This window comes from Cottoperca gobio, chromosome 17, assembly GCF_900634415.1.
Source record: "Cottoperca gobio chromosome 17, fCotGob3.1, whole genome shotgun sequence".
In the NCBI taxonomy this organism is placed as follows: Eukaryota; Metazoa; Chordata; class Actinopteri; order Perciformes; family Bovichtidae; genus Cottoperca; species Cottoperca gobio.
The window spans coordinates 16,842,710-16,867,158 of record NC_041371.1 but is presented as its reverse complement, the minus strand read 5'-3'; the positions used below and the strand labels follow the sequence as shown (position 1 = coordinate 16,867,158).

Here is a 24,449-nt window from a genome sequence, read left to right as displayed (position 1 = left end):
AAACAGTTCTAAAAAAACAAATGACTTTGATCTTAAAACCGGATTTGATTTTCAAATTTGGAAGATAGGTTAAAAAAGTTTGACATCCTGCCTTACTGTAGACCACCTCATATTTTTCTTCTCTGAGAATTCAAATCTGTTTTATGTATTAAAAACAGGCCTTGTCAAATATAACATCTTTGAGTCTTTAACTTTATAACTGCAGTGAATAGTTCACTAATTGATTAGTCAATCAACAGAAAAATAATCGCCAACTATTTGATAATCGATTAATCATTAAATAGATTTTCAGCCTCTCAAAGAGAAATATTTGCTGCTTTTCTCTATTTCCCTCAGGAGTTAGTGGAAACTGAAACAGAGCAAAAGGAAAGTGAATATTGGACTTGTATTGCAAGAAGCATGAGGCCAAGTGAATGCTAATGTTGCTCCCTGTCTGCTGAATGTGTAAATAGCAAGTTGTTTGCTAACACGTTCACCATTACAACTTTAGAAGGTGATGTTATGTCAATGTTGTGTTTTCGGCTAGTTCGGCTGCCCTGAAGTGGCCCCCCAAAAATGGAATGCCCCTTTAAAACATTAGTCCCTAATTGAGATCAGGGTGGAGATGAATGGTAAACTAATATTTGTGGTAGTGCAAATGTCTCACAACATAAAGACAATATTTCCCATAAACTCTGTTGTTTCCTTTTGCAAACACAATGTTGTCTGTTTTTGGCAGTACTTTTTCACCATGACCATCTGCTTTTGCATGAAACAGATACAACGTTTTTGGTTTGGTTCAAACCACACCCTCCTGTTGTGTGCCATTAAATACACATACAGCACACTGTATGCTGTAAGCAATTCAACATATTTCCCAGAAAAAATGAAATTGTGATACATATTTGGCAATGTAATGTATGTAAATGCTTTCAAATGGCTCTTATAATACAAGCAATATTTATTTTGACAATGCTTAACCTTATAGATTATATTGTGCTCAATTCTGACAGTTTTCTTACATTTATACTAGTCGACTAGTCAGGGAAATTTGTCATTAGGAAAATCTCTACAGTAAATATGCGTAGATTGATAAATATTGATGTATTTGTGTAATTACATTTGGTCGTACAGTATAATCTAATTCACGTGGCAAAGCTCCTGTATAGCCTCCTAATCATTGCTTTCTCTAACTGAATTTAATGCTTAAACATGCAACTAGCTCACCTCTGAAGGGGTATTTTTGCTACAGTTGCCAACTTTACACACTCACGCACCCATATACATGTAAACATATACACATGCACATACAGTACAGCGTTAAGGAGGGTGAAGGGGTTCCCTGACCCTTCGCTGTCCCAGTGTTACACATCTGGGGAGCAGATGTGGATCTGTGTGTGTCTGTTGCAACAGCAGATGGAAACATCAGGGCCTTTCCCTGGCTGAGTGAAATACCTCCGTCCTCTTTCTCTGTTCTCTCCCACTGTCTCTGGGTCTGTCTATGCTCTACTCTCTCTATCTGTGTGTCTCAGCCTCTCTTTCTCTGGTGTTCGGTGTCCCATGTCCCCTAGACTGCAATCACTTGGAAAGATTGCTTGTTTGTGTGTTTATTTATTTGAGGTCAATGTGCTTTTTGTAAATTTGCCACTTCTCCCATTCCCCCTTTGCCATAGGTGTATTTGACAACTGTTCCCATTCACTGAGTGAGAAGGGCTGGTCGGTAGGCGTTCGCACTGTGGAACCTGCCGGCGCTAAAGATGCACGGTTTTACTTCACTCTTCGCACAGACCGAGCCGTAAAATCCACCACTGTCTATAGCCACCAGCGGTACCGAGCCAATGCCTGGACTCACCTGATGGCCACTTACAACGGCCTCAACATGACCCTGTATGTTGATGGAGCTAAGGTGTGTGGTTTTAGTGCATGGTTTAACTTTGGTTGAGTTTGGTCATTTACCTGTTCACTTTCAACTCGTTGATCACTGAAATACAATGGTAGTATTTTGAAAAAACTATTCCAACTCAAGGTCCACTTACTAGCTTTCTCTGGTCTGGACCTTCCACCCATATTACATGGTCTTCATCTATTTCCAAGTTCAATAATGGTATTTCATGCTTAGCCTAAAAGCACCATTGGATGTAATCATCACAGCTACTGAGCTCGCGTGAGAACAGACCCATCTTCATGACAACTGAGCAAACACCATGTGATGAAGTCAGTGTGATATGGCTGAAAGCTTAGGAAAAACTAGTAAGTGGACCTTGAGTTGGGATTGTTTTGTCAAACTGTTTTCAATGACCATTGTTGTTTAGATGATACGGCATATTTTTCATCCAATTGTATTAATGCCAGTTGCAGACAAAGGTAGTAGGACAGAGTGAGAGCCTCTCCTAGTTTCTCATTGGGCCATCCTCGACCTATCAATAATTTTATTTTGAGTTACAAATCTGGTGTTTGAACCGTCCCATCAATGCATCATAATATTCACATGCAAGCAGTGTTTTTTTGGACAGGACATGTGCATGCTATTGTAGTGTCAGCCAATCAGAACATTTATGGAATAGAGTGAATATTTATGCCTTAACTATGTTGACAACCAGATGGAGAGCTTCTCAAGTGACATTGCCATAACAGCAGCTGTAAACCCTAAATGCTAATATGTCCTTTTTAAAAAGTCCAATAAAATGAGGAAATTGTCTTTGGATTATACCATAAATCATATATTATGTTCATAACACAATGAAATGGAGAGACATTTGTTTTCTTCCCTTTCTCTCCCCTTCGGCTGTCGTTTCTCCTCTGGTTTTCCTCTCAGGTTGGAGAGAGCAGTCTCCAGTCGGGGAATCTCTACAGTCCCTTTATGAAGACGTGCAGAACCCTCTTCCTCGGCAGTAGCCAATCGGATCAGGGACCCAGCTTCAGGGGCCATATAGGGGGTGTGGTCTTGTGGGGCTATGTCCGCTCTCATGAGGACCTGCTGAAGCGGCCACTTCAAATTGACAAAAGCGAGCCACTCATGGCGATGTGGGCTGACTTCACTAATGTAACTGACTATATTAAATTTCTAAACTTTCAGTTATTATACGGCATTACTTTGGTTTGGATATAGTACTAAAATGAATATATTTTGCTTTGTACTTTGAGGTGGAACAGCTATGGACTCCATACAAATTTGGCCACCATCCGGCCATCCTTACCACTCCTGTCCCTGAACAAGAACTTGTCTCCTCGTTCCTGCCGCCACCCTGTGGCCTGACAGCCTGCGACAACACCGACATCATCTTTGGCTACAACGACAACTGGCAGCTCCGTGCCACCAAGCAAGTTCGCTACCAGATCGTCAACCTCTGCAATGACGATGGTGGAAACCCCACTGTGTCGGAAGCCCAGATCCAGCTCCAGCACCAGGCTCTAACTGAGGCCTTTCACCCTTACAACATCACCCTGGATCTGAGTGTGCACACTGCCAGAAACTCCAGCTTCAGACAACGGTTTATCCTCAGCAACTGTCGAATTGGCAAGATTGGGAACCGCCAATGTGACCCTGAGTGCGACCACCCAAGGACAGGCCACGATGGAGGGGACTGCCTTAGAATGGGGCCCTGCTACAACTGGAAGAGACAGGATGGATATTGTAACATGGAGTGCAACAGTATACACTATGACTACGATGATGGAGACTGCTGTGACCCGGAGGTCACCGACGTCCTCAAGACCTGCTTCGATCCTGAGTCCCCTGACAGGTAAGATTCCAAAAGCTCAACATTTTTATTGAAACTTAACCATTCCTGCAGATTTCTCACATTCAGAGCCAATTAGGAGAGGAAGGGATTATGTGTTTGAGTTTCAGCAGCAGTACTTAGGTTAGCTGTGACTCCAAAAAAAATGGCATAATATTAACCTTTTTTGAATTAAAACAATATTTATGTTGGAGAAAAGAAACCCAGCAGAAGAGTGGTGGATGTGACATTACAATGCTGTTGTACTCACAGTATTAATGCTGTGGAATTTCCATTTTACTGAATTTAAAAAAAAGTTGACTTTGCATTTATCAAGAACGAGGGATATTAGGAATAAAGGCCTAGTTCTCTTTGCCCTTGATGTAAATATGGGAGCAAGCCTCTATTTGAGAATTTATGGTAATATAAATTGTAATTATTATTCTATTTAAAGAATTTCAGTATCAAAGGTGGAATTAAAATAGCAATAATCATCTTTGTCCATGAAGGGAGAAGACATATTAGTTGACAGGGTCTTATTATGTCGAATTTTACACTGCATGGTACGGCTCGGCTCGACTGACTCGTTTATGCTACTAGGCACTTTTCTCGGTTTTGTTTTACACTGCAGATAGTACCCCCTCAATGTAGGCTCAATCTGGGTAGAATGACTTAAAATATTGCGGTCTCTATTAATCATAGCTTAGCTTAAAATGGCAGATTTGTTTAGGATGTCCCCTGTCGCGCAATTGATGATTTGAGTTACAATTCTCTCTGACCAATCAGTAGTACTGTGTTAGAGCATTTTACGTTAATTGTTTTCAGGAAGAGTTTGTTGCTTGTCACAAACATTTGATTGAATATGCAGTGTAGTGATGAATGTATATTAAGCCAGGAGGAAAATGTAAAAGGTTATATTGTTAGAGACACATAATGGAGAAAGCACTGGGAGGATACATATTTCAGCCAGTGAGGACAACATGTTTTTCCAGAGGCAAGAAGTCTCTGAGCATAAATGGCCACTAATTTCTCCCCATGAGGTGAATATCTGCCTTAGCACGCTGGATTGTGCTTCAGCAGGGATGTCCAATGAACAGCTCAACAACAACAACAAATTGGTACTCTCACTTTCCCCAGTGGTTTTAGAGAGAGCTCTGTGAAGTGGGGATGGTGGGTGAAGAGGCCAAAGTACACACATATTTTTACTAAACAACTCGAGCGGCAGCCCGCTGCCTTCCATTTGGTCTGACAGACAGGCTCATGCAGAGTTCCAAATAGCTTGCATGAAGTCTCGCCATGGAGTCGTCGGCCCAGGCTCTTAAAGACCCCATCCTTAATCCAAATTGTAACCACAAGCTTTACACTAGGCCACTGGGAAACAGAACATGGGAACTGAAGCTATTTTTTAAAACGATTTAGTGCTTGATGTCCAGATTTGACAGAGTGTGACAGCTTAACACAAGGATGTAGTAATGTTTTTTAAACCAATAGAAAAGCAATTTTTTCCATTTATACTTTGGTCAAATGGACCACTTTCTACCAATTTACAGGATCTATTACAATCCAGCCATAATCCAAATCCTAACCTTCCAACTAAAGCAAAGATACAAAGTTTTCTATCTTCAATAAGAGACTCAATAGGTGTACATAATAATGTACTGTATCTCAAGGATTTCATGCTTATTAAAAAAGCCATTTTAATAATCTGCACAACATATGTAATACTTATAATTAACAACATATGCATGTCTTACTTTGTAACAAAGGCATAAAATAATGTAGAACATTAAGTTGACTTCCAATTGGTATAACAAAATCCAGTTTTTCATAGTTTCTGAAGCAAATACAACAGATGATTTAAAATGACAAACAAATGAAAACTTTGGCATTTAATTCCAGACTAACTTCTGATTCCTTTAGTTTCTAATCATGTTTATTATTAGCAAACAAAAGAAAGTGAAGGCAACATGGTGCTATGAGAGGCAGAAAACTGTTGTGTTGAAGTGATTCTGTTCACTTCATCACATTCTTTTAGAAATGACTGACCGTCGCTGAACTATGAATAAATGACACACAAAACTTTACACATGCTCACGCGTTACGATTGGCAGATGGCTTGACACATGGAAACATTTTATGTAAGATGAGGAAATGCCTACTGTCAAATTAATTATTGATCACTATACCAACAAATGCTTATTGATATTTTTGTTCTGACCAATCAGGAACTGGTACCAATGACCATGTCCAAGTTACAGTTTCAAATAAAAATGAGTATATAAATGACTGTTGGGTTATACAAACTTGAACTAGTTGAAATACAATTTGGCTATGTTGTTTGTGGCAGTGGGGAGTAGTGATGCTACTGATTTAACTACATTCCCAGAATCGTTTGGGTAGCGTAGCTCAAAATTACATCACAGTTCCAGCAGCACCCTATTTTCTTCTATTAAGTAGATGGTAGTACAACCAAATGCTACATTGCTATGTTTATTTTCTCCAGGAGAAAAAGATGAAATGAAGACGTAAGAGGGGCCCCAGTCACCTCCATTTCTTAGGATCCCTTTTATGGCTGTTTCTACCTTTCGCTGACGTAGTAGCAACATCCGAAAGGTTTTGACTAGAAGATCAACAGCTTAAATTCTTGAAGTAACCTTGATGATTTCCGTAGCTTTTTCACTTTCCTTAGCCACAACAAAAGGTGCATTTGAGCAAAGCACTTGACCTCCAACTGTTTCAATGGTTAACAGAAGAAGACAAGTTGAACTGGACAGCTCCAAAAGGCCAGCAGTAGGAGACTGTGCTTGTACTGTGTAGCTTCCAAGTGCGGGTTTGAGCAGCTGTGTTAATGCGGAAGAGGCTGTTGCTGGAAAAGAACCTGGTGCTTGGTTTGACTCTCTCTGGAGGACACAGGATTAAATTAGGTAAAAGTGAAATTACAAAGTTGGCTTGCATGTGTGTGGTCTCTAATTTATGCCTTATCTTGTCATGAGATTAGTGGGATAGACACCATGAGACAGACAGGAAGAAAATAGGTTTGGTACTTGTTATGGTCAGATGTTCCCTCTGCTCACCCTGAGATGGACACTAATGAAAAAAGTTGGACCGCAGACAGCACTCTGCTCTGTTGTTTTGCACAAACATGGGTCTGGTCGTTTTGGCCTCAATTATATAAAATGCTCCGTGATTTATTCTAGATTTAATTTGATGGTTATTGTAAAGAATATTCCGAAGAACAAATATAAATAATATATCCACCACACTTACCTTTGGGTAATAACTGGAATCCGTTTTAGTTTGATATATGACAGAGTTGGAGAGATCAATGTAATGTGTTGATTTTGATGTGAGAACGCTTTCATAAATCATGGCTCTGGATTTGATCTGGTTTTGTGTGCAATGTTTTTGCATGAGATACTTCCATAAATAAGGCCTCTGCTTTTCAGATTTTGAAAGCAAAGCTCAAAAGTCACAGTGTGTGTGTGTACTTCTACGCAGTGATGTAAGTCCTTCAGTGAATCTTGCCAGAGTTCCTGTCTATAAGCTCCTGACCCCCCCCCCCCCCCACTAAAAACAACATGAACAGCCAATACACAGGAGACCAGAGTGTAGTAAAACTGGGCTCAGTGGACTTACAGTAGTGTAGGTCTTCTGGAAAGGTCCTGACCCTAGCTTGTTGAAAATCCTTATGTGTGTGAATGCTTCGACATGCCTGCATGCATATGTGTGTCTGGATCCCAACTCGCCACTTTGACAGGCAGAGAGAAAATTAATGTCAGGATGACATTTTGCTGGCATTTGTAAAGCACTGAACCATTTTTATGTTTGGGATCTGGGTTTTTGATATCCCCCCCTTCTCTCTGAGCTCTTGGCCAGGTATTCCGATTGTGGGACCCTCTATGTGTGCAGCTGCTGCTGGCCAGTACAGGGCCAGAGGTTTTTCAAGCCAGCTGCTGTCACGACACAAATTTGTTGTTGAGAGCCAGTTCCAAAGCGATGGCCAGGTACACTGCATATTCTGGCATTACAATAAAGAAAAGGGAGCGGGAAGGGTAAAGATGGACAGAGAGAGAGAGAGAGAGAGAGAGAGAGAGAGAGAGAGAGAGAGAGAGAGAGAGAGAGAGAAGGGTGGAGATAGGGTGGGGATAGGGTGGGGATAGGGTGGTGGGGGAAATCATGTTCATTTATGCTGAGACACATGTCCAGGATTTGCTAACAGTTTATGGTTTGTAAATCCTGGACAGTGCACTTGTGTGCAAAGAGCTCCAGGCAACTCCCCTGAAAGAACAATCTCGTTCCAACTTTGTTTGATGCTTTACGTGAATGTGAATCCTAAGTTTTATTGTGGTCATGTTTTATTCATTAATGAAAACATAACTGCAATGTTTCCCAGAACAGTGAATGCAACTCTACTTCTGAATGATTGTTGATTCAAAATATATCACAATCGATCCATGGATGTTATAAGAACTGTATTTAACCTATTCAATCCAATGAGAATTGCTTTTTTTTTCTAGCCTCCGGGTTTACTTCCTTGTTATGCGGCCCACTGTATATGCATAGTAACTACTGCGCATATACAGTGGGCCACAAAGGAAATCGCCTTCCACCAGCTTCATATAAGTAGTTTCCAAGTGTTTATTGTAGCTACACATTTTCTTTTCTAGTTTCCAATAGATTCCACCTAAATCGTCATAACTTGTGGTGACTGTCAATTTTCCCTGTTGGGCATAGCGTAGCAAAGACAGTGACAGGTCAACCTGCACTTGACCCATGTGTACGCAGTTTGATTGACATGATGACATCAAACACAGCCCTGTGATGACAGCCTTCAGTGCTTTCTTCACAGCCTTTGGATAAAAGCCAGATTTTTGAAAAGCGTCCGTTGTTTGCCTTTTAAAAAACTGACGCTAATCAAAATGCGGGACATAATTTTAATATGCTAAACATGCTGTGTAGTGTGGGACACCTTGTTGTGGGTGACTGGTTCTCAGTATGTGCTAGTACGCGCCTGCAGCAAAGGACTTTGCGCTCATGCAATGAAAGTGACTGTTAATATATTACCCGTGAGGACTGGTATCTTCTCCAAGCACTGCATTCATCAAGCCCTTAGGACGAACTGTTTGGATTGTAGATACTTTATTGACTTTATTTCAGCATGTAACATTGCACAAAGTGAAGTGCATAGTAAAGTATATAATATATTAAAATGTTTGACTACCGTTGGTGTGATCATTTTAGAGTCAGTGTTCTGATTCTTGAAATACAATGGTATTTAAAGTGGAGGCGTATCTACAGTTTTACATTGTGACAGTGCTTATGTTGACTCTGCTGTTGCTTCAAAGAGTGTTTGAATGGTAATTTTGTTAAATCATAACCACGGTTTTCACTTAAATCATGTAAAACCATTTTATTTTTTTTGCCAGGTTGGCCTTAGACTTCCATTGAGGCATCCTGACTCTCAGAAGTTGAAGTGTCAACTCTTTAGTGGTCAACTCTCTGTCACTTGTAATTGCACAGCCTACGTTGATGGATACTGCGCACAGCCTCGGTTGAACTCAGCTTCAGTAATGTATTGAGAACAAAGTTTCCCTGAAGCATCTTAAATCTTAAACCTAATTTATTCAGGCAAAGTGCCAGAGATAATACATGTTTATTTACTGTACAACACATGCACTCATGGAGGGATTGGTTTAGGGGGAGGATTACAAACATGCTTGGCTGCAGAGGAACACCTTTGGACAAATTTAAAGACAAAGTGCCTCACGTAATTGAATATAGTGTATGGGAGAATGGGGATTACTGCTCTGTTTTTTTCATCCATCTAGATGTTTCCCAGCTCAAAGCTGAGATTCTGCCTGTCCTGACCTGCCTATCCTTTAGGCTGTTGGAACAATGTAAGCAGCACAGAGCCAAAGCTGAAGTATTTATAATGAGAAATTATATAAATGATATTTTTGAATAAAAAAACCTAATAACCAGCACTTTTTAATCTTCTAAGAGTAAAGTATATAAGTAATATTTATAAGTTTAGCCCTACAGCCTAGCGTGATCAAAAGTATAAACCTTAACTTATTTTTCAGAAATCAACATCCAATACACTTGAAGTGACTGAGGTAAAGATTAAAGTATGGCTTAGTAATTTTAACAAAGTTAGCCCCACAGCTGAACTTAATCAATTACATAAAAGCTTGAGAAATGCACGTTATAATAATTAAAAAACACTTAAATCCAAAGCTTTGCATGTGCGGTATGAAATAAAACAAGACTTCATAAACAACACTATGTATGATTCATACAGTTAAGAATATGTATTAAGTATGAACTGATGTGACCCAGCACTATACTCTTGGCACTGTTGACTTTTATTACCCTGTACATAAAACAGATGCAAAGAAGTGCTGCACACATATACACACATATCCCATACACAGCCAGATTTTATTTTTTTCATCAAGCAGTTGTAGTGCTCCAAAAACCATAGGAGGCTCTGCTAAAAGCCTTAAGTCTCTGGCATGTGTGCATTGGGCAGCCAGTGAGACCCCACTGCAAGGCTCTCAGACCAAGTAAGGCTTAACGGTGATGGGTGTAAAAGCTTTCCAGCTATGAAAGCAAAGGAGAAAAATGACATGTGACATCACCGCAGCCAGGGAAAAACAAAGTCGGCTTCACACATCAAAGTGCCTCCAGGGTAATTTATCACAGTCAGAGAGAGAAAGAGGTAGGGGGTGGGGGGCTGCAGGGGGGTAGTGGTTTGAAGTACCCTGACCAATTCAAACAATTATGATTTTGAAGCTACATACGGGGCAGAGAGAGATGTTGATGGATTGAAGCAAACTGTCGTCTGCTAAAGAGATGCCCTGCACCAAGAATACACGTTCCGAACTTCACTCTCACAATAATATGTGAGAGTGTAATATGTAATATGTTTCAATCATCTCCATGCTTAAAGGAATAAATATTTTGAAAAATATGCTTCTTTCATACTTTCTTACCTTCATTCTGTGGGATAAATGTGAAGATTTATTCTCTTTGAATTAGTTAGTTAAGCTTAGCATAAACGGTCTATCATGCATAGCCTACAGTGTCCTGAAAAGAGGTCTATTCAGGAAACATAAGTGAAAACACCTGTGTGAGTAAACCATGGCTGTGTGCCTGTACAAGAAGAAAACTGATGTCTGTGGGTAAGCTAACTGTGCGGAGTGGAGCGGAGTGACCGACAACCGCTAACTAAGTTACAGCAGCAACTGCAGGCAGCACCTCAGCTGTCCTATCGTGTTTGTGAAGTTGGTAGCTTTCCTAGCTAAATCTGAAGCAAAAACAGCTGTTATTTCTGGATGTATTAGTAGCTAGCTTGCTAGTTAACAAGATACATGTTAATAAGAGTTTTGGAGCTGTTAAAAAGCATTTTTTTCTCACCCCTCATATGCTAGCAATTTTCTCCGCTACCAGTGCTAAGCTAGGTTGAGTACATCCTAAATGCTCTTGAACCCTTCCAACTTCTGGTGTTATATTGAAGTGTGTGCCCCTGTCCAATGTTTTTGGAAATTGGTTTGTTGTTTCACTTATCTGTTTAGTAATAAGGACGCAAAACCTTTTAGAATAATGTTACGTTTTATGATTAATGACTGTAGGTAGCTAATTTTACTTTAAACGTAACTAGCAAAAGGCCTGTAGATACATATCTGGTCTGCAAGTTCTCACTGTCTAACAAGCCCACCATCTTTAGTTTAGCTCAAAAAAGTGTGTTTTAAAATTGTACACATGGTCACATCACTCAAAGTTTAGAGCTGCTACAAGGTTTTACTATTGCAGCGTGGAGCATCATAACCACAATTTACCACGGTTAATTTTTTCTGCTCGGTTTACAGTGCTTTTCTGAATGCTTATGGTATGATATTAGAATTCTATATCTTATATTTTTATGTTTTCTCTCTTAATTTCTGCAGGGCCTATATGAGTGTGAAAGAGTTAAAGGAGGAGCTACACCTGAGTGGCACTGACACACTCAATGTTTTCTTTGCCAGCAACTCAGTGCGTGAAGAGTTGGCAGGAGCTGCAACCTGGCCATGGGCAAAGGAGGCTCTTACTCACCAAGGTAAGTGAAATTATACATAAATGTCATATCTTCACATCATTTACTTTTGTCTTAATTCCCATTTGTATTTTAAACTGTTATCTATCTTTCCATAATTTTCTGTCTTCCTCTTTCTTCTCTCCTCTACCGGATTTGTAATAATTTTCTTTTTTCTTTTATCCTTTTTCTCTTTCTCAGTAAATTTCTTTTTTTATCCATCCCTTCATCTTTTCCCTTGCCCTTCATCCTTTTTTGCCTGCTTTGGCGATGTCAAAACGAGATTGGGAGAGCAATTGGCGCTGGCCGAGATTTTCCCGGCACATTGCCTCTTTCCTCTTCCAATCATTAGACCTCTTTCCACTGGAAAAGGCTAATCAACCCAACAACAACCAAACAAACAAATGTCAGTGTGGGCTAGTTCAAAGGGTTTGTTTTTGAGTGTTTTTCGAAAAGGACAGAGGGTGTCCTATGCTGTACAGATTGTAAAAGCCCCCTGAGCCACATTTGTGATATTGGGCTATATAAATAAGATTGACTTGACTTGACCAACGTAGGCTCTGTACACCCATGCCAACTAGCCAGCTGTTCTTCATTTATTTTTGCACTTTGTTTTTTTTTGTGTTAGCACAAACTAGTGAGTGGAATCAAAAGTAGGAGACACATGGGCTGGATATACCTCCACTGGAAGCATTTATCATTTTAAGAAAATGGCGAACTGGAAGAATTCACATGTTCCTGTAAAAAATAAATGTGTAAAATACAGTTGTCTTCCCAAGACATTTATGTCTAAAAACAAAGCATGCAACTTTACCAAAATGCTCACACAGCAAAACAACTGCACTATTAAACAAGGTTTTTTTTATATTTGCACCAGCATTTAGCATATTAATGAGTTGTCACCTTTAATTTAAAAAAATTGAAGCTTCTTTTGACGTCTTTGATGGAAAAGGGGAGAAATACAGCTCTTAACCAAACGTCGGTTGTTTACGGTCACATTTACAGATGTATTTGCTCGTGCCACCACCAGAGGAGTTGGATATCTCAGGCTAGGGGAGCGCACACATAACAGCTCCCTGTGAAAACAGGATGTCAACTATCATATTTAGACTTCACTGTGTTCTTTGTGCCCAGCTTTTGTTCTAAAAAGCTATACTTTCATTTTGAGGTAATAACATCCCTTGTTGTTTCTTCAGAATCAAAAATAACTGATAATTATAAAGGCCTAATTCAATATGTTGTTGTTCCGGGGATATATAGGCTTGAGATAGCTATTAATTTATATAGGTATACATTTGATGCCATCAGTTATATTGTCAGAGCAGTTAAACTGTTGAATTTGTTTCCCTACTAAATGTCTCCCACATGACATTGGTTTCAGTTGCTCACCATCTGTCCCTGTTTAAATTCGGTTATTGGATGACAAGTCGTCTCCGGAGGCCCTGTTGTTTAGTGTCTTCGTATTTAATGTCTTCATTGTTTAATGTCTTCACACACTGTTCCTAATTAGAAAACCAATAACTGTCATGTCTTTTCTTGATTATGCAATCATCAGCATGCTGCACAAAACCTGCATTTTCACTTATAGGCTTTTGTAAGAATTCACCAAAGCCCCAAAACCATCTTTTGAATACTTTGTTTATTTTATAGTATAAAATGTCTAGAATGTATGCATAAAATACTGAAAGAATTATTCTCTCATTAGCAAATATGTCCAAAATGCATGAGCTGGTTAACACGGCAGCATTCCTACAGCCGCTGCAACGGACTGCCAGAGTTCACAAGAATCAGTGATTCATTTGTTTGATAAAGAAATTATGGGATAGGCCTATAAACAAAATATCACAAATAATAAAGCAGGATCATATGGCAACTGCACTCTATACTCATAAAAGAAATGCTCAAACATCTTGTTCAGGCTTCAGAAAACATCAAAAACACACATTTAGGAAAGGTTTTGCACAGAAATGCTTGTAATTGTTATTTGAACAGAGTTATTTGCATTATAAAAGTCCAAGCGTAACCAAGCCATTTTTAATAAACCTGTGTCCAGATCCACACCAAAAAACAAACCCCTTGTTGTCAATGGTGCATGGACTAACATACTACCAAAATGCCATCGAGAGATAACTAAACCAACAAACAGGACTAAAAACATTACCACTCTACAACCTCTAAGCAAGCGGAAGAGGTGATGCAAAAATATCCAAGCATAAAGGAAATATTGCATATATATTCAAACATGTACTTTAGAGAAGAGTCATTATCACCATTAATAGAAAAGTGGAAATCATAAAGATGGTATTTTTCCACCGTATTCTTACAATCAGTCGTTCTGTCTGCTCGTCTGATTTTTCTTCTCTTATTATGATCTGTCTGTATGAATCCGGCCTACCTACCAACACTGACACTGTTTTAACTGTGGGTCATTTATAACTTCATAACTCACTACTTCATATGTAAATGGATTTATGATACCTATGAAACCTTTAAAGCACTTACACTTTGAACATTCAAGTTTTTATATTCAATGTTTATAATGTTGACGCACCTTTTCCCGTTGTTTTTCAGTGATTTGGTACTTTCTCTAATCATCTTCAGTGGCTGTGGTATTATTAGTATATTTTAGTGCATTTTCAGTCGTATGGGTTTGCTCCAAGGTCATAAAACTTTCTGTACGAGTAAGACAGTAGTGATAGGTGTCAGCTATTAGGGAAACAAGGCAAAACGGTTAAAACAAGGTTTCTGCACTGCAGGGCATTTTATCTATATTCAAAGCAGTCAAAAATGGCCTATATCCACCCTGAGCCACCTTACCCTATCCTGTTTCCTGTCTTTGGTTTAAAGTAGTAAAGTTTTACTTGATTCCTAATTGATTTTAAATGTCACAGTGCTTAGTTTCTTTTTACTATGGAGGTCTGTTTCTCTTTTGGAAATTCCGCGGCAGAGCGTAAAACTGGAGTTGAATAGCCACACAGCTCTGGACTTTCACAGAAATAACACATTTGTTTGTGATCAGTTGTTTAGTTGGGTGCTTCTTAAATCTTATTAAACAAAACAATCCTACATGGGTAATAGATGAAACATGGTTTCAAGTTTTTTTTAAGATAGTAGCTGAATTTGTATTGTCTTGCCAAAGAGCACTAAAACGTTTTACCTGTTGAAGGAATATTTTAGATTTGTAATTTTCTCACTTTTAAGTCTCTAGGACTATATTTACTGTGACTGATTGTCTTATGAAAAGTCAAAAATATCTAGATAGTCATAATATTATGACCCATACTGTGAATTTTATCTTTTGTCCTCAGGTGGGATGGTGCTGAACCCGTCCTACTTTGGTACCATAGGCCACCACAACACAATGATCCATGAGATGGGCCACATCTTTGGACTGTACCATGTCTTCAAGGGGGTGAGCGAGCGGGACTCCTGTGATGACCCATGTCAGGTAGGCCTGTAAAATCTTCTCCTCTTGATAATAGTTAATGTTTTGCATGACTGCATCTTGCACAGTTGCAACGCCATCGCGGTGACAAAATATATCCACAGACAGACAGAAATATAAACACCTGGTATACATATATAAACAAAGTACTGGTAAGATAAAATAATCTTTATTATCCCCGAGGTGCAATTTGTTACACAGCCAGCAGCGTCTGTGGAAGTTCCCGCTACAGTAGATGCCCCTCGTTCTGCCATGATGACACTCACACACACAAACTCACAATACCGTTCTCTCCTACATATCAAATAATAAATTATATACGTTAAGCAAAAAAGGGGTTCTCTGCTGTCTATAAAGTGTAGAGAGGATATATCTTTCTATCCTCTGTGATCATTTGCTACAAGTTCTGTCATATGCACTTGCAGGAGACCTCCCCATCCATGGAGACAGGAGATCTGTGTGCCGACACTGCACCAACACCCAAATCTAAAGCCTGCCATGATCCTGGAGCCGTCAATGATTCCTGTGGAGTCACCATGTACCACGACACACCTTATAGCAATTACATGAGTTACACAGGTACAGTGATAAAAACATTATTTTCTCTCCTTACTTGTGATTAACAGCAGGCGTGTTGAAAATAATCAATTATATTACTGTACAGAATTTCTTTTTGTGAAGACTCAGCTGGCTAACTTGAGATAATTTCAACATTATAATGTGCTCGTCATAAACAATAATATCCATAACAATAATAATAATAACAGTCATGATTTCACAGGGTGTCATCTGAACCTCATTTTCTTTTAAATGTCTGCGTTAAACCTAAATATTTGAGTGATTAGCACTGAAGTTAATGATAATTACCTGGGCTTGTTTTTCTTCCATTGCACCACATCAGATGACAACTGCACCGACCATTTCACCGCCAACCAAGTGGCCCGGATGCACTGTTATCTTGACTTGGTTTACCAGAAGTGGCTGACAGACCAGCAACCTGCCCCCATCCCTCTGGCCCCCATAGTGACGGACCAGAGTCCGGATTCTGTCTCTATATATTGGCTGCCACCTATGAGGGGACCACTTTATCAGAGGTACGATTGCATGGGTTCTTAATCTTAATTGTTTACCTCTTCAAGGAATAATACACCAAGTTTAGTTTTGTCTGCTGTCTCATAATTTGAATGATAATCATACTTGACCCAAACTATGGACAAATAAAGCACAACTATAGTGTTTAAATAATTAAAAAGAATAAGTTAAAACTAACCCTAACCAAAAGATCTTTGGAAAATATATCTGCTTTAGTGATAGAGGCATTTTTGTTCTCATGACCAAGAGAAGTATAAATGGTGTTTACAGCTATATATAACTATTAACTATAACTTTTTGTCCCAGCTCCTCCGTCCATGTGTCTGGTATTAACTGTGGAGACTGTGAGAAAGACGGTGTTTTCCACCAGTACGCCTCGGAAGCTACATCACCTCGCATCTGTGACACGTCAGGCTACTGGACACCCGAAGAGGCAGTCGGTCAGTCAAACGTGTGTGTGTGTGTGTGTGTGTGTGTGTGTGTGTGTGTGTGTGTGTGTGTGTGTGTGTGAGATTTATATATTTTTTTACTAACAAAAAACAAGTGTTCAGAATAGTAGAATAGTTCTTGTTGTCTCATTATTTTTGTTGGAGATTGTTAAAGCTGCATGTAAACCAAAAACTAAATGATCAACACTTGATCAAAATAGGTATGATTTTTGGAATTCATTCAAATAAATAATGGCCGGTGTTCGTAAGGAGGCCAATTGTTGATATCTCATCTTTCCTGCTCAAATCTACAGCAGACTAAGTTGAGTGCTTCGCCTGATAAACTCTTCTCCGTCAATATTTATTGACAGTGAGGAATGTGGCGGTTTCAGGGGTTTGAGTCCTTGAGTTCTACTTCTGTCTCTTGTTTCCACAAAGCAGATCAACCTCCTCCCCTCTCCAACACACACACACACACACACACACACACACACACACACACACACACACACACGCACACACACATACACACACACACACACACACACACACACACACACACACACACACACACACACACACACACGTCTCTTCACTGTAAATTTCAGGTGCGTGCAAGGCTAATGGCTCCTGGAAGAGGAAAAAGCAGAAAATCATTAAATGATAATTGCCCTCAGCTACAGACCTCTCTCTGTCTCTGTCTTGTTTTAGCCAAAGCGAGAACAAGGATTATTAGGCAACGTCTACTTTGGGTAATGTTTGGGTGCTGTTCAAACATTGAACCTCCGTCATAAACAAAAAAAGCGAAAATAAAAAAATAAAAGTGTATCTTGTAGAACTGTACTTTGAAACAGTACGCTTCATGTAAGCACATGGTCCTTGTTATTCCAATCATAATCTCTGCAGAAGCCCGGTTTCCTTTGGCATGACTTGTAGGGTGAGGGGGAAAGAAACAAGAAAGAAATGAGGAACACAAGGAAGCCAACAAGAAAGCAAAGAGAAAGAAAGAGATATACAGTAAGAAAGAACCAAATACCTTACGAACACTTTCCTTCACTTCTGTGGAAACTCTACCCAAATATGTGGAATCCTCTGCTGGAATTTATGCTTTGAAAACAAGCGGTGAGCAGAAACAGGGGGGATTACGGCTCCCTCTCTTTCGCTGTGGGATCATAATGATGATAAAGAGTCAATTACAGTCTTACTGTAAACAGTGGTATGCACACAGCTGAGGAGACAGCCAGTCTGCTGGCTTCCCTGGCTCCCTTTTCACTCTTTCCCACATGATGCGCGGGGGTCACTTTGTCAGCCAACGGAGATAGACCATATCACTTCAACGGGGAAAGAGAGAGGGGAAATTGGACAAATTCAATGCGGATATCATGGCTGGCAACACAAAAACACAAGTATAATTGTAAAACACTGTTGGCTAGAATTGTTGGCAAAACGTTTCTCTTACATTTCCTGAAAATGTTGCCACAATCTAGACTGGTCTGAGTTTTCAGGCTGAGGCCTACACTCCTGTTGAGATGGATTACATTAGATTACGTGCCGCATCAAGCATTAAATTAGTTTATAATTCAAAATGAGACAATTTAAAGTAGGTCTGTAATGTTGTTCACTGTACTGTAATTTGCAGAGTAGAGAGAGAGGATGAAAGGTAGAAAAGTCCACACCTGTAAATGTAATGTTACATTTCTGAGCTGACTAATGGATAAAGATGGAAAATCATGAAAGTATAAAGAGAACCGGATACAGCGTTGGAGGCGGGACCCCGTTCATTCCTATAAAAGTTGCTCAGTGGCACATGAAACCAAAAAAGTTGACTTCCGAGTATAAAATTACCCATGAGGCCCATTGAGCAAGCCCGCCAGCGTTTCCTCTAACCCCGCCTCCCAGACGCTCCGTCTTGGGCTCATTCACGCGAACGAATAAAGGAAAATAACTCTGGATTTGGCTTTTACTGCATTTGACAAGTTTTAAGATCTAATGATTTAAATAGGAGCTATTTAAGTGTTCATACTGGGAACTTGATTTACAGATGTTTCTTTCCCAAAGTCCATGGGAACCAATGGCAAGTTTTAAATCCACGGTCATAATACTTTCTGGTTTCTAATGATTTAGGAACACAAACATTTATCCATGTACTTGATCATCCATTGGTCATCTTAAAGCTGTATTAATACAATGTTTGGAGGTATGGGGGCCCTACAATGTTAACATATTATCTTCTATATTCGTCATGCTAACATGTTAGCAAACAGTTGCATCATCAGAGTGTTGTTTCAGACTCATGACCGTGGTTTAAACGCTTTATTTAAAAATCGAGCACATCAATCATCGTAAAAATGTAGGAAGCTGATAAAATGGAAACAGCCTTCAGAATTTACAGTTTACAGTTCTGGTCCATTTGAAAGCCTATTTAGGCTGAGACCAGCATCATTTACAGTACCTGGCACTGACACTTCAGCGATCCATTGTGCTTCCACAGATGGCTGATCACAGTGGGTGTGAAATATCTAACACCTCATTAACATCCTGATTTTAATGGACTTTGTGGGACACAGCTGAAAATAAAACTATCGTAATGTAATTCCATTGTGCTAATCACTAACACTGTAACAATTAACAAGTAATTTTGCCTGGTGTAATGGTGTTACTACTGCGTTTTTGAATGTGTGCCATGTTTTAAGTAAGGGGGCATGACCTTTACTTTTTCAACTGGAAACATTCTGCGCTCTGCTTTTACTACTGAGAATAAGTATGCTGGTAGTTGTAAAAAGCAATACTCAGACATTAGTTAAATCTGTCACTACTAAATACAAGCGGACAAGACATATTGAGGATAAGGCAAGACACCACAGAAACACATTTGAGAACAAATCTGTACCTGAGGTATTATTTATTATCTTCATCTGGACAGTGTTTGGCGATGTTCGAACAGATTTGATTGGCAGTGGTATTTCATCTGCACACTGCTGTGGGAAAACAATTCTCACAAATCACTTTAATCAAAATTACACAATAATCTCCACCATTATTCTGCAGAGAGAACTCTGTCCTGAGCTGTGTGCATTAATATTGTATTCTGGGGTAATGGAGCTTAAGAGAGAAAGACTCACAAATGTTACTTTAAATAGTTTTATACTTTTAAAATGTAAAATTTAACATGCAAAATGTGTTAATATGTATGTGTAAATAACTGCCAGATATTGAATGTACAAGATATTAAAGGGTTAAAGGTTAATCATAGTGAACTGAGTTTAAAGTCAGTATGTGCTTGTTATTATCAATTTAGACAATGTAATTGTGTAACGCAATTTCACCAGCAGTAGGGTTATGGAATGGAGGGAGTGATTAAGAACATATATACAAATGTGTGTGTCTGTGCGATGTCTTTGAATCGCAGGCCCGCCGGATGTGGAGCAGCCCTGTGATCCCAGCCTCCAGGCCTGGAGTCCTGAGCTCAGCCTTTATGACACTAATGTGACCTCACCGTGCCCCGACACCGAGGGCTGCACCCTGACACTAAAGTTCCTCCACCCTATCGTTCCGCACGTGCTCACCCTCTGGGTCACCTACATCTCCTCAAGTAAGTGCCACCCCGTAACAGCTTAATACCATGAGTGTGTCAGATATGTCAGATAGCACTACTCTAAATGCTATTGGTTCTACCAAGAACAGTGGCGATGTGTACGAAGACAGCAGAAACAAAACTAAAAAGGTGAGACAGCATCAGCCTCAAGACCTCCAGCTGCTGACACGAGGAGAAACACTTTGTCCATCATCTTAGAATAATAGATTTTTTTTTTTATCTCACTTCCTTAAGGGTGTAACCAGTTCCGATTTTGTGGACATAAAATACTTAAATGTGAAATTTGTCATTGATTATTATGAAAGCTGATGAATTTTTCAAGAAAGTTTAAGAATATGTTAAGCTTTTTTATTGGATGTTGCTTCTGGCAGATATGGTCCTTTGGACTCATACCTGTCAGTTCATCTGTACATAGTCTTGAACCTTACGGAGAAAAATCCTATAAAACATGAATACCACGTTAACTTCCAAAATCCTCCAGATATAACCCTTGCTACTCTGTTAAATGTACGACACAGTTGGACATTGAAGTTCAAAATGACAGAAATAAAAGCTGACATATTTAGTCCATCTATCTGTATTTCCCTGTCACAGACAACCCAGCCATAGCCAACATAGAGCTGATAACAGACACTGGGAAAAGCATTAACCTCGGACCTCAGCATGTCTTCTGCGACATGCCCCTCACGTTACGCCTCGACAGCCACAACGCTGCCGTCACCGCCATAAAGCTCTGCACCTTCGATGAGAAGATGGAAATCGACGCTGCCATGTTGTCTTCAGGTCCCGGCAGCCCCCTGTGCGCCGGCTGTCAGCCTGTGCTGTACAAGATTCATCGGCAACCACCCTTCGCCAAATCCCCCTCACCTCAGACCGAGCTGACGTTCACCGACAGGTAGGTGCCAAATGTTGTCAGGTGTTTGTCGAGGCAATATTAATTTATTTGCCATTTAGGTGTTATTTTGCAATAAAAGTTAATTTCATCCCTTTACACTCCGTAATCGCAATATGTAATTGGAATTGACAAAGTGTTTAAAATAGCCAGGACTCCCCCTGAGGCAAGTTCCCAAGTTTGGTTTTCTCTCAGGTGTAGATGACAATTTATAACATGGATGCTGTGCCAACTACTAATACTGGGTACACAAACACATGTAGACACTCACGCACGCACGCACGCACGCACGCACGCACGCACGCAAACACTGCCTTGTCAGACATCAGCAGCCTCAGAGGAAAATAACGTTATTTAGGGCCAACATGGAGGTTAAGTTTCACGTGTGTGTGTGTGTGTGTGTGTGTGTGTGTGTGTGTGTGTGTGTGTGTGTGTGTGTGTGTGTGTGTGTGTGTGTGTGTGTCCTCAGATCTGCTAATCCACAGTTATCTGTCTTTCAAAAGTGTTTGGGTCTGGTTTTGTTTGAAAAGCTCAGGACGCAAATGTTTCCATCGTGGATATGCCGAGCTGTGGCTACTGATCCAAATCTGTTGCAACAAGCATATACTCAATCAAAAGCATGCTGAGGTTTCGAGGCTAAGTTGAATAAGTTTGTACAATGTCTTGCGGGTTGTCCAAATGTTACCAGAATTCAATTGTAAAGCCACAAGCCTCTCTTTTTTTATTTGACCAAATAGCTGCCAGGATAGGACAGTCACATGATTTCAGATCATTTGGGGCTGATTTAAAATGTTGTGGCACTCTGAGTTTCTGAATAGCTGTTTCTATTTTACAGAGCAAGGTGGATGTTAGGTGGAGGCAGCTTCAAAAACAGTTTATTTTTCAGGGAACATGTCTCCTGTGTTACACAAACTGTGTCTAAGTGTAAAAAGATGTAAGAACCAGTGGGAATTGAGTTATGTGGGACTGAGGAGGGCAGAAGGGGTTGATGTGAGGAGAGCGTTTGAGAGCAACGGGTTTGGGAAACGAAGGCAATGGGATCAAGAGAGAGCGGGATAATAGAGGATGAAAAAAAGGAGAGAGGGGGGGAGGACAAAGCCAATTGGAAAAGATATCGATAAGCGTATGAGAGATACAAGAGAGCGGTGTGGGGGGAGAAGAGGTTTGAGGAAAAGAAATGAAACTTAAAGACCAAGATACTGTAGGTGAGGGAAGGAGAAGCAAGCGGGTGAGGAAGGGTAAGAGGGGACAACAGCACAGCATAGGTGAAGAGCAGTTTGAATATGAACAAAATGTGAGCAGCATAGGCCGTAACTCCAGTGTCCTGCTTGCATCAATTGTTTTTCCAACCCACTTTAGATGAAACCACGGCTACCTTTGTATGAAAAAAAGCCTTGAAGCAGCGTTGACGGCTTTGTTGCCATGAATATGACAGCTACAGTAGCACTTCTCACAGTCGGCCAATCACAGCTTGAAGTGGGTGTGATTGTCAGATTGTTGGTTCGGGAAAGCTGTAGAAATGGTTGGACACAGCCCCCCCCCCCCCCACACACGCCTTAATCTGATGGAAAGGTGTGGGGTAGGGGTTTCCGAAGGTATTCGATCATCTTGTCAAACTCCCTCGCCCACACCTTCCTCATCATTTTTGACAATTTCCGTGGTGAGAAAGTATGCAGGATTTAAACGTCTCTCTCCAGCTCTCTTTTCATTCTTCACTGTTTCAGTAACTTATAATTTACTGCCGGAATAATTATTGGACCTCTCTTTAACGACAAGCCCACCATCAAGAGTGAACGTTAAGAATGACCGTAAACACAAACCCTCAGACGTGGTGGCACAACACTTTGTTCAAACTACTTTTTTAATTAACCGTTTAATAATAACCTATGTTAAACGACTGGCATGGAGTGTTTTATCTAATGAATAATTGTCGCTATTTAGTTTACACACATTTTTTTGTACCAACGTGTAGATTTATAGGATGTTTCTTTGAAAGTATGCTGTTAGCTCATTCTAAAAAAAAAACTAAATTGCTCAAGGATTTTTGTTAATTAAGTTTAGTAGTTCAAGAGGGAATAAGGCATGTAGGGAGGAAGTGCAGAGTGCAACAAGAGAAAGGGGAAAAGATGACCTAACCTCACCATAATTATCATAAAGAGGCCTTTGAGAGCAGAGAGGAGGGAGAAGGTTGGAGGATATATCCTAATATATATATATATATATATATATATATATATATATATATATATATATATATATATATATATATATATACAGATTAATAGGGAAGGGGGGAGTTTTTTTAATTCTTAATTTCCTTCTTTCCATAATTAATAAAGGAATTTTGTAAAATCTGCAGAGACCTCAGATACTGAGCAATTTGCGCTTTCCTGGTTAACTTTTCGCTCCAGGCGGAAAACAGGGAGGGGGCTCTTTTTATAGATACAGCCCACCAAAACAGATCAATAGTCCCAACACTGGAGCCGAGGTATCATTACACACACTTCCTGCTGTGGGACTTAAAGGTTATGGGATACTGCAAGGTTACAGATAGAAGCCACTGCGAGTGCAAGTTCCACTTTTGTTGCAGCGATCCCATGAGCCAACCGTTGGCAGAATCCATTAGGATTAATGCAGAATTGATTTGTTGGGGGGCCTGGGACACACTGCAAATACAATGCTTCCCCTCTACATAGCACAAGGTAAGCAATAATACGAGATAATTAGGTCATGATGCACTACACTGGCACCAATAGCCACAGTAATCCTTTCTTATTAGTATTGAATTGGTCATTGGTATCGATCAAGCCTGTAAAGATTATGTGTACCACAGAGCAGTAAAACTGCTCCTCGAAAGAACATAACAAACTTTGGAATTCTATTTAATATTTTTATTACAATTTTAAGCATATCAAAACCATTTTCCTCTTCTCTTTTCTCTTTTCTCTTCCTCCCCTCCCATCTTCTGTTTTCTTTTCTTTTCTTCTCTTCCTCTACTCCTCTACTCTCTTCTCTTTTCTCCTCTTCTCTTCTCCTCTCCAGTTCTGTAAGCCAGGGAGTCAGGTACCACTACACAATCCAAGTGGAAGCAGAAAGTCTCCTCAGCGATACGTCCTCACCTCTCCTCTACACCCATGGGCAGTCCTACTGTGGAGATGGCCTCATGCAGGGGTCTGTGCACTTTAGTGGACATTTTAACATGACTTATTACACATTGAAAAATCT

General features: G+C 39.9%; 1 protein-coding gene across 1 annotated transcript in view; it reads left to right on the top strand.

The window, feature by feature from the left end:
* Nucleotides 1-24,449, top strand: part of pappa2 (pappalysin 2) — a 65,775-nt gene that overhangs the window by 2,993 nt on the left and 38,333 nt on the right. Inside the window, exons 2-12 of the mRNA XM_029454132.1 lie at nt 1,653-1,885; nt 2,795-3,022; nt 3,124-3,722; nt 11,648-11,796; nt 15,081-15,220; nt 15,643-15,796; nt 16,119-16,311; nt 16,616-16,749; nt 20,147-20,329; nt 20,927-21,227; nt 24,267-24,395. Coding sequence (XP_029309992.1) covers nt 1,653-1,885; nt 2,795-3,022; nt 3,124-3,722; nt 11,648-11,796; nt 15,081-15,220; nt 15,643-15,796; nt 16,119-16,311; nt 16,616-16,749; nt 20,147-20,329; nt 20,927-21,227; nt 24,267-24,395 — 2,443 coding nt within the window. The remainder of the gene's footprint in view (nt 1-1,652; nt 1,886-2,794; nt 3,023-3,123; nt 3,723-11,647; nt 11,797-15,080; nt 15,221-15,642; nt 15,797-16,118; nt 16,312-16,615; nt 16,750-20,146; nt 20,330-20,926; nt 21,228-24,266; nt 24,396-24,449) is intronic.